Source organism: Xenopus tropicalis, chromosome 7 (genome assembly GCF_000004195.4).
Source record: "Xenopus tropicalis strain Nigerian chromosome 7, UCB_Xtro_10.0, whole genome shotgun sequence".
Classification (NCBI taxonomy): domain Eukaryota; kingdom Metazoa; phylum Chordata; class Amphibia; order Anura; family Pipidae; genus Xenopus; species Xenopus tropicalis.
The window spans coordinates 15,931,006-15,946,082 of NC_030683.2; the positions used below are offsets into that span (position 1 = coordinate 15,931,006).

General features: G+C 41.5%; 1 protein-coding gene across 2 annotated transcripts in view; it reads left to right on the top strand.

The window, feature by feature from the left end:
• Positions 1–15,077, top strand: part of bicc1 (BicC family RNA binding protein 1) — a 185,731-nt gene that overhangs the window by 152,925 nt on the left and 17,729 nt on the right. For both annotated transcript variants that reach the window (XM_031905224.1, XM_031905225.1), the window contains exons 7-14: positions 4,670–4,864; positions 7,039–7,290; positions 8,335–8,466; positions 9,568–9,748; positions 10,794–10,955; positions 12,979–13,175; positions 13,821–13,959; positions 14,881–15,037. In XM_031905224.1, the coding sequence (XP_031761084.1) occupies positions 4,670–4,864; positions 7,039–7,290; positions 8,335–8,466; positions 9,568–9,748; positions 10,794–10,955; positions 12,979–13,175; positions 13,821–13,959; positions 14,881–15,037 (1,415 nt within the window). The remainder of the gene's footprint in view (positions 1–4,669; positions 4,865–7,038; positions 7,291–8,334; positions 8,467–9,567; positions 9,749–10,793; positions 10,956–12,978; positions 13,176–13,820; positions 13,960–14,880; positions 15,038–15,077) is intronic.

The window sequence follows — 15,077 nt, forward strand, 5'->3', positions numbered from 1 at the left end:
CTGTATTCCCTCACTTGTACTGAGAGCTATCTCCCATAACCCTGTATTCCCTCACTTGTACTGAGAGCTATCTCCCCTACCCCTGTATTCCCTCACTTGTACTGAGAGCTATCTCCCATACCCCTGTATTCCCTCACTTGTACTGAGAGCTATCTCCCCTACCCCTGTATTCCCTCACTTGTACTGAGAGCTATCCCCCCTACCCCTGTATTCCCTCACTTGTACTGAGAGCTATCCCCCCTACCCCTGTATTCCCTCACTTGTACTGAGAGCTATCTCCCCTACCCCTGTATTCCCTCACTTGTACTGAGAGCTATCTCCCATACCCCTGTATTCCCTCACTTGTACTGAGAGCTATCTCCCATAACCCTGTATTCCCTCACTTGTACTGAGAGCTATCTCCCCTACCCCTGTATTCCCTCACTTGTACTGAGAGCTATCTCCCCTACCCCTGTATTCCCTCACTTGTACTGAGAGCTATCCCCCTACCCCTGTATTCCCTCACTTGTACTGAGAGCTATCCCCCCTACCCCTGTATTCCCTCACTTGTACTGAGAGCTATCCCCCCTACCCCTGTATTCCCTCACTTGTACTGAGAGCTATCTCCCATAACCCTGTATTCCCTCACTTGTACTGAGAGCTATCTCCCATAACCCTGTATTCCCTCACTTGTACTGAGAGCTATCTCCCATACCCCTGTATTCCCTCACTTGTACTGAGAGCTATCTCCCATAACCCTGTATTCCCTCACTTGTACTGAGAGCTATCTCCCCTACCCCTGTATTCCCTCACTTGTACTGAGAGCTATCTCCCCTACCCCTGTATTCCCTCACTTGTACTGAGAGCTATCTCCCATAACCCTGTATTCCCTCACTTGTACTGAGAGCTATCCCCCATACCCCTGTATTCCCTCACTTGTACTGAGAGCTATCTCCCCTACCCCTGTATTCCCTCACTTGTACTGAGAGCTATCTCCCCTACCCCTGTATTCCCTCACTTGTACTGAGAGCTATCCCCCCTACCCCTGTATTCCCTCACTTGTACTGAGAGCTATCTCCCCTACCCCTGTATTCCCTCACTTGTACTGAGAGCTATCTCCCCTACCCCTGTATTCCCTCACTTGTACTGAGAGCTATCTCCCATAACCCTGTATTCCCTCACTTGTACTGAGAGCTATCCCCCATACCCCTGTATTCCCTCACTTGTACTGAGAGCTATCTCCCCTACCCCTGTATTCCCTCACTTGTACTGAGAGCTATCTCCCCTACCCCTGTATTCCCTCACTTGTACTGAGAGCTATCCCCCCTACCCCTGTATTCCCTCACTTGTACTGAGAGCTATCCCCCCTACCCCTGTATTCCCTCACTTGTACTGTGAGGGAATACAGGGTTATGGCTCTTAGTACAAGTTGCCCCATGGACTGGTCCGATTGCCATCTTTGAGTCAGGAATGAATTTTTTCCCCTCTGTGGCAAATTAGAGAGGCTTCAGATGGGGTTTTCACCTTCCTCTGGATCAACTAGTAGTTAGGCAGGTTATATATGGACCTAAAAGCTTGAACTTGGACTTTTTTCAACCTAACTTACTATGTTACTATGTAAGAATTCTAGGTATGCAGAAGATATTATGTAAGAGGGTGAACTTCACTGCATTTTCTTGGTAGGTGAATCTAGAGCAGCGGTTCTAAACCTGTCGGTTGAGACCCCTTTAGGGTCGCCTAAGGCCATCGGAAAGCGCATATTTTATTTAATAATTTTATGGTTGAAGGTCGCCAAAACATGAGGAACTGTATTAAAGGGTCACAGCATTAGGGAGGTTGAGAACCCCTGATCTAGAGGAAAGAAAGTGTCCAATGTCATGTCACTTAATTCCCAGTCCCGCCATATACATTCCTAATCATCATCTGGTTAAACCTCTTTGCAACCTTGGGTTTTCTTGGTTCATGGTGGGAGATGCTTCCTAATTTATTCACCTTGTATCGATTTGTACCTATTGATCATATGTATGTATGTATATCTTTATTTATAAAGCGCTACTTATGTACGCAGCGCTGTACAGTAGAATACATTAATACAAACGGGGTTATTAAGATAATAATAGATAAATACAAAGTATAACAATAAATACAGATAAATAAAGGATACAGTTGCAATAAGTTAAGAGTCAAAAACACAAGAGGATGGAGGTCCCTGCCCCGTAGAGCTTACAATTAGACTATCATATGCCTTAAGGCATTTATAATCTAATGAAATTAAATGCCTAGCCCCTAGATTGAATTATCCAGTAATCAATCACGTTAACTAAAGGTGTCACAAACCCAAATGTTGCATTTTGCACAATGTAATTCTAAGCAACTTTCCAATATACACAAGTGTTCAACAATTTAAAAGTTCATTGTAGATGTTATTAATGCGGAAGTCGGTCTCCGTCTTTTGCTTTCATACTGCGCAGTGCAGGGAATAGCAGAGTTATTAGGTGATAGGGAATGCTGGGAGCTCATTTAATTAACAAGAACTGGTGTAAAACTGATGCCTGGCTTAGAAACAAATTCCTTTATGTATTAAAGTTTATTGACACTGTAGGTCCTGCTCTTTCAGATTGTTATTCCTGCGCTCATCTGTGCAACACATTGAAAAACCAAGTCCCAGATAAACAACAAAGGGGGGGGGGGGAGAAGTAAAAAATATTCTATAACAAAACAAAGATGTGAAATTTCCACTGGGCCCAAGTTCAAACCGTGTTTAATTATTGCAAAGCGCTGTGTAACTTGCTGGCACTGTAAAAATAAATGTTGGTGATGAGGAAATGCGCAATGTTTATAGTCAGTGTTGTCTAAAAGTGTCACCGATTCCTCATTACAAAGCTGTAGAATCAATGTAAATGTACACAGATCTAATCTCCTCTATACATACCCTACAGTTATCCTGATAAGCAACATAAGGCTCAAGCCCCCCCTCCCCAAATATCCCATTGACTGATTTAAACACCGATCGTCTTTCTCTTTTTCCGCCCTTGGTAGCCGCTTGTTGGAATTTTGATTTTGTTGGCTGCCGTGCGTACCATTGTGTTGTACTGGAAACCCATTATTTAGCAACTTTCAAATGGTTTGGATATTTTAGTGACATATTTTAGGAGCCTGTCGGAGAAGCGTGGTTTTGTAAGCTCATTGGCCTCTGGTGCTTTTCTGAATGCTGAGTTTGGCCTAAGCCACCTGTCTCCGTCCACCGCTGTTATTTATCTTTTGCTCTTGATGGCTTGCTGAACGCTTAAATACATGCTTGGGAAGAGGCTGTACTTAAGAGGCTGTTTGCACAAGATTTGGTTTAAAAAGAGGCAAAACGCCCTACCCGAATCCTAAAAAAACCGGGCAAGGATAAAAAAAAAAAAATTTAGTTGGTGCTAAAGAGTTAATAATGCTGATCATTGGACTTGAATATTAAAAATTTATGGGGGAATGTAATAATGGAAAAGTATTAGCAATGCAAGAAATCATCCCTTTGTGTCCATATAATATAATTTGTGAAAGTATTAGGCAACCTCATCCGATAGTGCAAGAAAAATGGAAAGTGTTACCATTAGCAACCAGTGTGCAGTGTAAGTAATGGAACGTCTTACTGTGGCCCAAATTGTGGCAACATTAAGCAGGGGCTTAGAAATTAAATACAGGTATAGGACCCGTTATCCAGAATGCTCGGGACCAAGGGTATTCCGGATAAGGGGTCTTTCGATAATTTGGATCTCCATACCTTAAGTCTATTAAAAAAAACCACTAAAACATTAAACCCAATAGGATTATTTTGCATCCAGTAAGGATTAATTATATCTTAGTTGGGATCAAATACAAAGCACTGTTTGTTTTATTTTTACAGAGAAAAAGGAAATCCGTTTTAAAATTCTGAATTATTTGATTAAAATGGAGTCTATGGGAGACAGGCTTTCCGTAATTCGGAGCTTTCTGGATATCGGGTTTCCGGATAAGGGATCCCATACCTTTATTTGCAATGCAGTAACTGCAGGGTCGGACTGGGGAGTACAGGGCCCATTGGGGCTTCTGCCTCAGGGGCCCTTACACCCCTCAATGGCCCCTGCCTTCACCCCCCCCCCCCTGCAGGGGCCCCAACACTTGTCCGACCCCCTTTCCTGAGTGTGCCCAAATTAAACTTACCGGCGGGTCAGTTAAGCGCCCTGTGGGGATCTAGTTTGGGCGGCTGGGGCCCACCGGATTTTTTTCTGGTGGCCCAGTCCGATGCTGCGAGACAGGAAGGAGCCTGCAGCACACAGAGTGCACTGTGCAAGATGTGTCTATGCCACTCTCCGTTTTTAGCCACATTGTTGTACACCCACTCAGCATCACAGCCACCCATTGTAATCACAATTTATTATTAATTTTATACATATGACCAGGCCTAAAGGTTTTCCAAGGGGTCTAAAGCAGGTTCAGTCCCCATAAAACAGGGACATACAGTAACCTTATGTTTGTTGGCCAGTTTGTTACTGGGTCACATTAGCTTTCAGGTTGGTTGATTTCTTTGTGCTATACTCTAAGGAAGAGTTTAGATTTTTATTATTCTAGAGAAGCAGCTTCTAACAAATTCTATCTTTTTAATAATACCATTAGTATATTCTAGACAAATCTCATTTTAGTCATCTTTTCTATTGTATTCGTGCAGGAGCTGCTGCCTTTGGTACTGATGTTCGAGCTGCCTATAGCCGGGATCCTGCAACCAATACCAGACCCCAACTCTCCCACAATTCAGCAAATATCCCAAACGTACAACATAACGGTCTCTTTCAAGCAACGCTCACGTGTCTATGGTGCTACTGTCATAGTGAGAGGTTCCCAGAATAACACCAGCGCTGTGAAGGTAATTATTTGCAACAATTAATGGAAAACTGGAAATTAAAGATTCTGTCTAAATCTTCTTCCCATTCATTGGCTTGGGGTATTTTCCAGTCACCGCCAGAGCAATTTTACAGCTGTGAAATAGCTCATTTTGAAAGAAATTGTATGGAATTTTCTTAGTTAGGGAGATATCTTTGTTACTTAATAACAATTGGCTATGCAGTTTTTAAATATTTAATAGCTTTTAAGGTCTGGAAGGCATTAAAGCCCAAGTTGCATGCATATATCTATATAACTGTATATTGCAGCTGAATAAGATGATGGTCCTTTTTTAGGTTTGTGCATATAGTTCAGGCAACCTGTTATCCAGAATTCTTGGGACCTGGTCTTTTTCAGATAAGGGATCTTTCCATAATTTGTATCTCCATACCTTAAGTCTGCTACAAAATCATATAAACATTAAATCCTCAAATAAAGATTATATATATATTAGTTAGGGTCAAGTACAAGGTACAGGTATGGGATCCCATATCTGCAAACTTGTTATCCAGAAAGCTCTGAATTATGGAAAACCTAGTTCAGAATTTTATTTCATTTTTCTCTGTAATAATCTCTGTACTTGATCCCAACTAAGATATAATTACCCCTTATTGGGGGCAGAACAGTCCTATTGGGTTTATTTCATGGTTAAATGATTCCCTTATCTCTGTAATAATAAAACAGTACCTGTACTTGATCCCAACTAAGATATAATTACCCCTTATTGGGGGCAGAACAGCCCTATTGGGTTTATTTCATGGTTAAATGATTCCTTTTTCTCTGTAATAATAAAACAGTACCTGTACTTGATCCCAACTAAGATATAATTACCCCTTATTGGGGGCAGAACAGCCCTATTGGGTTTATTTAATGGTTAAATGATTCCCTTTTCTCTGTAATAATAAAACAGTACCTGTACTTGATCCCAACTAAGATATAAATAATCCTTATTGTTGGCAAAACAATCCTATTGGGTTTAATGTTTTATTGATTTTTTTTAGTAGACTTGTATGGAGATCCAAATTACGGAAAGATCCCCTATCCTGAACACCCTTGGTCCCGAGCATTCTGGATAATGGGTACTATACCTGTACTGATTTATAATTACAGAGAAACAGGAAATCATCAAGAATGCCCAGATATACCCCTATTCTGCACCCACAGTGCAATCATTTTCATAAGGGTGTGAATGGTCCAGTCCTGGATTTTTTGATATGGAATAAGGACTGCAGTGAATCATAATCACACTCAAGCTATGTGGTTGGTTGACGTCTCTAAATACTTATTCTCATTGGTGCCCTGAAGAAATGGAAGGGTATATATGGTAATGTTTTACATAGGGGTTATATGTGCTAAATTATATTCCGAGTATCATAAGTGATCAAGCCTGTTCCATCTAACCAGGCCCTTACCACAATTATGATCAGTTTGCCTATGTAGGAAAATGTTTTATCCCATTAGCAGGAAATTGCTGCGGAATGCGTCTGCACTCTATGAATGATTGATACGATGATGTCTCGTTAGTAGCAATCTGGAGTAAATGAATGTCATAATATGTCATAACTTTCAAATCAAAAGTGCTTTTTTTGGTGGAATGTTAAACGTCTGCATTCAGGTATTTCCTGATGGTCTCTGCGCATTTCTGGAGGTTGATCTTATGAGCAAACAGAACAATGTTCCTTTTTTCTTTGGGTTTCTATCTTGTATACATTCCATGGCTGAAAACAGCCCGTGCTTATAACAAAATCCCACAAACCCAATTTGTCCTGTATCAGAATTCATCTTCTATGTGCCGGGAGGCCTTGTGTAGTGGGCTGTTTAGTTTTTCAATCAGCATTTGTAGGCGCCCTCGCAACACTAACTGTAGACATCACTTTTCATCAATGAATACATTTCTCTTGCGTGTTGGCACTTAATGAAATGCATAGAAAGGCAAACATTGCTTCAATTATATAAAAAAAAAAGTGGTGGTGTACATTTTAGAATTCTATTCTTTATAGTCCATTTTTGTAGCTTGGACCATGATTTAGATTTGTATCTGCTATCTCATTCTCTCCAGATCCAGGGAGCCGATGTGCCATTTTATGGAATATAAAATGAGAAACTTCCCCATGGTCCAAAGAAACAGCTTCGATTTTATTTTATGTTTTTTCATAGGAGGGTACGGCAATGCTGCTTGAACATCTAGCTGGCAGCCTGGCTACTGCCATCCCCGTCAGCACTCAACTGGATATCGCTGCTCAACATCACCTCTTCATGATGGGACGCAATGGTTGCAACATTAAGCACATCATGCAAAGAACGGGTGCTCAGATTCATTTCCCCGATCCTAATAACCCCCTAAAGAAGTCTACTGTCTACCTCCAAGGCACCATTGAGTCTGTTTGTCTTGCTAGGCAGTATCTCATGGTGAGTATCCAATGTTTGCTGCTCAGAAAACAGGCTTTTCTAGGGATTCTGACCCCATTTACCCATGCAACTTTGTTGCTCTAGAGCAGGGATCCCCAACTTATACCCATGAGCCACATATAATTGGAAAAAGTGTTGGGGAGCAACACAGGCATGAAAAAAGTTCCTGGGGGTGCCAATAAGAACTATAATTGGCTACTTAATATCCCCTATGTGGACTGGCAGCCTACAGACGGCTCTGTTTGGCATTATACTTGGTTTTTATGCAACCAAAACTTGCCCCCAAGCTAGAAATTAAAAAATGAGCACTTTCTTTGAGGCCAGGGGAGCAACATCCAAGGGGTTGGGGAGCAACATGTTACTCACGAGCCACTGGTTGGGGATCACTGTTCTAGACTCATGAGCCATAATGAGACTTTGTAATTAATAATAGAAGTATGTTTTGTACATTGTTTTGCATAGAAACATTGTAAGACCAGTTACCTGGTTTTGTTTTCCTTCAAAAAAAAAAAAAAAAAAAAATATGACAAGAATATGGCTACACATCAGAACAAAAATGGACAGGGAAGGGCACTCTGGTGATCCAGAAACACAGGCCATTCCAATAGTTAAAAAGAAAAAGGCTTTATTATATACTCATCTCAAAAAGCCTGACGCGTTTCGTGTCCATCCGACACTTAATCATAGGCTTAAGAATATGACTACGACAGTGCTTGAAGTTGGCATTAATGGCTGAAATATAAAGTAAGATGTATAATGTTGGGTCCTTCATCTCTTGTCAAACAAGAGGGCCACAAGTGACCCATCATTGGCCCATATCACTTATATCATTCAATAATGCCAGCAAGCTCAGTATAAGGAAGTTTTCATTCATTTAAGCAATTACAATTCAGATTGTAAGCATAAATATTTTTGTTATTGTATTTTGTTTTATTAAAAAATATTTAAGAAATGATGACCAGCCTTCATATTACATAGATGTTGTACAGCCTCTACCTCTTCATATTTTTACATTGTTTTTTTCCCTCAACATTTTCCCTACAGGGCTGCCTTCCTCTTGTGTTGATGTTTGACATGAAGGAAGAGATTGAAGTAGAGCCGCAGTGCATCACTCAGCTCATGGAACAGTTAGATGTTTTCATCAGCATTAAACCCAAACCTAAGCAGCCGAGTAAAGTGAGTGTGGGCATCAATGAAACATTATAGGGTTAACCTGTTTGTGCATGAATGTTATAGTTGCTGCTTTTTTATGCTGATTCTGACATTGTATTGTATTGTATTGTATTTTATAATGTTGTCAACACAAGTGTTGTGTCACTGATGTAGATCAGCCAAAGAACGTCCAGAAATACTCAACGAATGGATGGTTTAAATAGGCAGTTCCCCATGAATACAATATGGCTGTTTGTCTAAAGATCTACCTACAAAGGGAGATACTGTCTGGTGGCTCGACCAGTATTGACAATCAACAGCAGCCTGTTTATCCGGCCACAATAATACCCTGCCTGCCCCTCACTGATATGTAATTGGGGATTAGTCAGATAGAGAGAGCAATTTGGGCTATTATTCAGACTTGAAAGGTTTGATTTGATCATGGGCCTGGGGGCCAAATGATTGAATCAGCCCAGTTTGGCCCATCCCTTTGGTGGCTACATGAGAGGAGGAATGGTCCCCAGAAAAAAGACAGAAGGGTAGAAGAAGAAAGATGGAGATGAATGGTCATTGTTACTGCGGACTAATTAAAGGAGAAGGAAAGGTAAAAATGATGTAAATATGTAAATACAGCCATAAGCACTCAAAGAAATGCTGCACTGAGTCCTCTATCAAAAGAAACACAGGCTTTCTTGTCTCCTTTTTTGTAAACATGTTCTTCAGGAGTCCAACTTCCTCTCTCAGGAAAATCCTTCATTCCCGGGGCCAGAGTCCACGCAGCTCTCTCCTCTCTCCTGCTCCCCCTCCCATAAGAATGCTAAGAACTCCCTCCCCTGTCCCTTAGGAATGTGTAATCTGAGCTATAAGTGCTAGAGCTGCAGCAGGAAGCTACTTAAAATGGCAGCTGCTGTCTTCAGCAAATGGAGGAAGCCTCTAGGGCTCTTTACTCGGGTATGGTAATGTTTTTTGCAAAATATACTGTTCTAGGTGGCACTAATGTTGCAAATCAATTGGCAGTAAAATGCCAAAGTGACTTTCCTTCTCCTCTAAAAGCACACTGTTGGATGATTGCACAGATTTTTTTAAAAAATTATTAATTAAATGTGCATTTATTTACTTTTACAGTCTGTGATAGTAAAAAGCGTGGAACGAAATGCCTTAAACATGTACGAAGCTAGAAAATGCCTCCTTGGACTTGATAGCAGCGGAGTAACCGTTACAAACCAGTCTACAATATCCTGTCCAGTTCCGATGAATTGCCATGGGCTGGATATTTTGGCAGCAGGCCTAGGTCTCTCTGGATTAGGTAATAAGAGTTTTCATTAAGTGTTTTAGTGTAAGAAAGTAATTAAGTCACCATAAAATTCCTTGAGGCAAATCTCAGTTTAAAGTTGGCATTGAGTGCCGTGTCGGGCACACTTACTAACATTTGCCATATCTGCCCTATTGCAGTAACTTGTATCAGGTAGTAATCAATGTAGCTGTCTGTGATAGGTTGAATAATGAAAGCAAATGTCGTACAGGTATAGGACCTGTTATCCAGATTGCTTGCATAAGGGGTAATTATATCTTAGTTGGGATCAAGTACAGGTACTGTTTTATTATTACAGAGAAAAGGGAATCATTTAACCATTAAATAAACCCAATAGGGCTGTTCTGCCCCCAATAAGGGGTAATTATATCTTAGTTGGGATCAAGTACAGGTACTGTTTTATTATTACAGAGAAAAGGGAATCATTTAACCATTAAATAAACCCAATAGGGCTGTTCTGCCCCAATAAGGGGTAATTATATCTTAGTTGGGATCAAGTACAGGTACTGTTTTATAATTACAGAGAAAAGGAAATCATTTAACCATGAAATAAACCCAATAGGGCTGTTCTGCCCCCAATAAGGGGTAATTATATCTTAGTTGGGATCAAGTACAGGTACTGTTTTATTATTACAGAGAAAAGGGAATCATTTAACCATGAAATAAACCCAATAGGGCTGTTCTGCCCCAATAAGGGGTAATTATATCTTAGTTGGGATCAAGTACAGGTACTGTTTTATTATTACAGAGAAAAGGGAATCATTTAACCATGAAATAAACCCAATAGGGCTGTTCTGCCCCCAATACAGAGAATGGAGTCTATGGGAGATGGCCTTTCCGTAATTCAGAACTTTCTGGATAAAGGGTTTCCGGATAAGGAATCCTATACCTGTATTGGCTTTTATTGGTATTGGTGTATGTTGGGAAAGGAGCTCCGGTTTGCAAAAGTGATGAAGTTGAAATGCATGCCAGTGATTAAATAAGTGTGACTTTTGAATCTATCATCCAAACATTTGACATACGTTTCTTCTGTGTATAGGTCTCTTGGGTCCCAACACCCTTTCGGTTAATTCCACTACCGCTCAGAATACTCTGCTGAACGCCCTGAACAGCTCTGTGAGCCCTCTGCATAGTCCAAGCTCTGCTGCCCCTAGCCCAACGTTATGGGCCACTTCGTTAGCTAATACATCAAACGCAACAGGTATTGTGGCCCTTGTCCCATGAGATAACATAACTCCCTCTACAGCAGGGATCCCCAACATTTATTACTCCTGAGCCCACACTCAGATGTTGGTGAGCCACACCAACATGAAAAAAGTTCCTTGAGGATGCAGAAGAAGGGCTTTGATTGGCTATTTGTTAGCCCCATGTTCACTGTAGGCCTGCAGAAGGCTCTGCTTGGAGTATAACTATATCTCTGGGCTTCCAAAACTTGTCTCCAAACCAGAAATGTAAAAATGGCTCCTACTTTGAGGCCAATTGGAGCAACACATAAGGGGTTGGTGAGCAACATGTTGCCTCTGAGCCACTGGTTGGGGATCTCTGTTCTACAGGATTATTTCTAGCACTTACTAATATATGTGCAATACTCTGTCTCTTTATATCGTTAAACTGGAATATACTGCCCAAAAAAAACTTGAGGGAAGTTATAGTTTGGTAATGTATTTTCCGTTAATACCTACGGCACATGAGGTGTTGTGACCATCCAATGCCCATGTCTCTTACTGCTTGCCATAGAAGTGTATGGGAAATGTGCGCCTAAAGGTCTAAATCTGGTCTTTTAGGGTGAAGACACACGGAGCTACTAGTAGCAGCTACTTGTTGTGGCTACTAAAATAGACAATGCTGATCATTTACTGATAATTGTCTCTACATGTGTTTTAGGGCTCTGGCACATGGGGAGGTTAGTCGCCCGCGACAAATCTCCCTGTTCGCGGGCGACTAATCTCCCCGAATTGCCATCCCACCAGCGACAATGTAATGTCGCCGGTGGGATAGCACACACTGTGCAGGCGATTTTGGCAAATCGCCGAAGTTGCTTCGCGAGGCATTTTCGGCGATTTGCCGAAATCACGCCACCGCGTGTGCCATCCCACCGGCGACTTACATTGTCGCCGGTGGGATGTCAACTCGGGGAGATTAGTCGCCCGCGAACAGGGAGATTTGTCGCGGGCGACTAATCTCCCCGTGTGCCAGAGCCCTTAGCAGAGCAATTCTCAGTACTGTCTATGGCAGGGTGTTTTCTGGCATTTAGTAACCACGACAAGTAGCTGCTACTAAGTAGCTCCGTGTGTCTTCACCCTTAGACCACTGCTTTGTTCACACTTGGCATAAAACCCAACTTGCCTAATTTTCCTATGAAAAAATCTCATTTGTGCTATTTAAAAAAAGAGCCGGACTATCCTAAATAATTCCACCTGTGATGCCTATGACAGTGATACAACCTCTGGTGGGCCTTGTTGAACTAAGCTTATATTATACTGGTGTTTGTAACACAAAACCTTAATACTGACGGTCTAATTGGTAATGTATTACAAGATCATAACATTGCCCGGGCGCAGAGTATATTTTTCTTCTCAGCCATCTTGAGTTTACGCTTCAAAAAGAACAGAAGTCGAAATGAAAGAATAATATTTTCCCAAACATGCACCCGTTTTATTCCCCTCAGATTCCTGAATTTACGGGCTTTAGAGTTTTGACAAGCCTGTGTGGTTCTAGACATAATTATCACTTGTCAGAGAAACAAATTTCTAGGATGAATTATAAAGACAAGTATTTCATTTCAAGAAATGGAAAATTGCTCCAAAACTGCCAAAGATACAAGTTCAAAAGAATAGAACAGAAGTATGTTTTTATTAAACTTGCTCAATTATAGGGTAACATCGCTCAGACAGATGTAACGGCGGGTGTTAGAGAGTTTAATTGCTCTGATACAGTAAATGGTACCACCCCAAGGTTCCAGGGCACACACACAGCAGGTGTCAATGTCTGTCATTGGGATATGAAGTACAGTAAGAAACGTGTTATCAACGTTCCTTGAGTATCCACATCAGAAAATACTCTTAATCTTAAATTTATTATAGTCTGCAGCTCCATCCTTTTCCACTGTTCTGTAAAGGGGCCAATTTTACAGTTTGGGAATTTCTGATTTATTGCTTCCAAAAGAACATTGTATTTCACTCCTTTTCCCTGACTAGTTACTTGAACACTATTTTTTTGCACAGGCTTCCCAGCAATACCCCATTTAATGATCCCGTCTGCTGCACAAGCAACGCTCACCAACTTCTTGCTCTCTGGGGTACCAAACTACGGGCAGAACACACCATCTCCACCTCCCGGGCTGACGCCTGTCGATGTCCACATGAACGGCATACACTCTGAATGCAAGAAGGTTACATCGGCGTTGAATGGTCATGTGAAGGTAAGATTCAGTGCAATAAAGGGCACTTAAAAGACATAAAAAGACTGTCGGGCTTGGTCTTTAGGAGACGGTCGGGCCTGGTCTTTAGGAGACGGTCGGGCCTTGGTGTTTAGGAGACGGTCGGGCCTGGTCTTTAGGAGACGGTCGGGCCTGGTCTTTAGGAGACGGTCGGGCCTGGTCTTTAGGAGACGGTCGGGCCTGGTCTTTAGGAGACGGTCGGGCCTGGTCTTTAGGAGACGGTCGGGCCTGGTCTTTAGGAGACGGTCGGGCCTGGTCTTTAGGAGACGGTCGGGCCTGGTCTTTAGGAGACGGTCGGGCCTGGTCTTTAGGAGACGGTCGGGCCTGGTCTTTAGTAGCACCTAGCCATTTTTTTTATGGAACTGATGTTTCCTTGGATGTCGGCTGTTTGTGTTCGCCAATTCGCCATGGAACAGCTGGGTAAGAATAAGACTAGGGACTGGCTATAGTTACCATACTTGCAGTTTGCTGTGGTATAATGAAGTAAAAAATATGACAATATTTAAAATAAATGGATAATTATCATTTGTAAACAAGTTTTAGATGAAAATGCTGCCCGTTGGTTGTTGAAACAGGAGCCTTTATATGTATATTTATAATTTCTTTTATCTTTTTTCCTGTTTGCAGCCAACAAATATGAAATATGGAACAATATCTTCTTCATCTCTAGGAGACAAGGTGTTAAATGCCAATCTTGCCGAGGCATCGCGGCAGTCAAACAACCACGGCTCGGCCGATGAAGTGAATTCCAAAACAGATTCAGAAGGTGACCCGGATGTATAGTTTTCTAGAAGCCCTTTCCAACCACTTTCCCACCATCTCCTCTGCTGCTCTTACTTCATCTTTCTCCTTTTCTGTTAAGGTATTTCCAAAGTTGTCCAAATATGGAAGGGAATAAAGATCAGCTTTCAGTTCTGTAGAAAAAGAATGAAAGAGAAATAATTGTACCGTTGGTAACGGTATCTTCACGTCTGTATCTGTGCTGTCCAACCATCAATAGTTCTGCATGCATGGTTGGTCTTAGGGCCAGAAAGGAGTCATTTGTATGGCTGCCCAGAGTTCCTTCGTTCCATTTGGGTTTTAGGGTTTCCATTGTATATACTGTATCATTGGAAAGGTTTCACTTGTTATTGCCCAGCTCATGTCAATCTCTATGGTTCTTTCCACTTATTCTCCCCTCCAAATCCATTTTCCAATTGGGCTGATGAAATTGAACAGGATTTTGAAAGAAGTTGCCTGCAAGTTTACAGTTATGGCTCTTCTCGCTATATATAATGTACTGGTCTTTCCTTAAGCCCACCTTTCTCTAACATCTCAGGTCCTCCTATACATCCTATACATATTTATCTTTACCCAAATTACTACACAGTGTTAAGAAACATCGCTTGGCCTCCACTGGTCAAAATAAACAGCAATTAAATCCATTGGCTATAAACTCCTTGATTGTGACATCACCGATGAACTGTTTGTTCCTAAAACCATTAAATCTGATAGTTTGCTTCATTCTGTCTGTGTATATCAGCACAAACTATGGTGGTCAAATGGCAAAAATGGTCAAATTGGACCACTCTAGACACTTGGTACTTTATTTACATCCTTTTTAAAGCCCCTCCATAAGATAAACTTGAACTTTCCTGTTGCTGTTTTTTCCATGTTTATGTTTCTCATTGTCTCAATCTGTTGACAGGCTGTAACGATGCCTTTGTGGAAGTGGGCATGCCCAGAAGTCCCTCTCATTCCGCCAACACCAAGGATCTCAAGCAGATGCTGAACTCTACCAAAGCTCCATGTCCAACAAGACAGACAGTAAAATTGTTACACGGGGCCAAAAATTCTCACTTACAGTAAGTTGTGCTCCTGTGTATTGGCTTCGGAAATTCACGA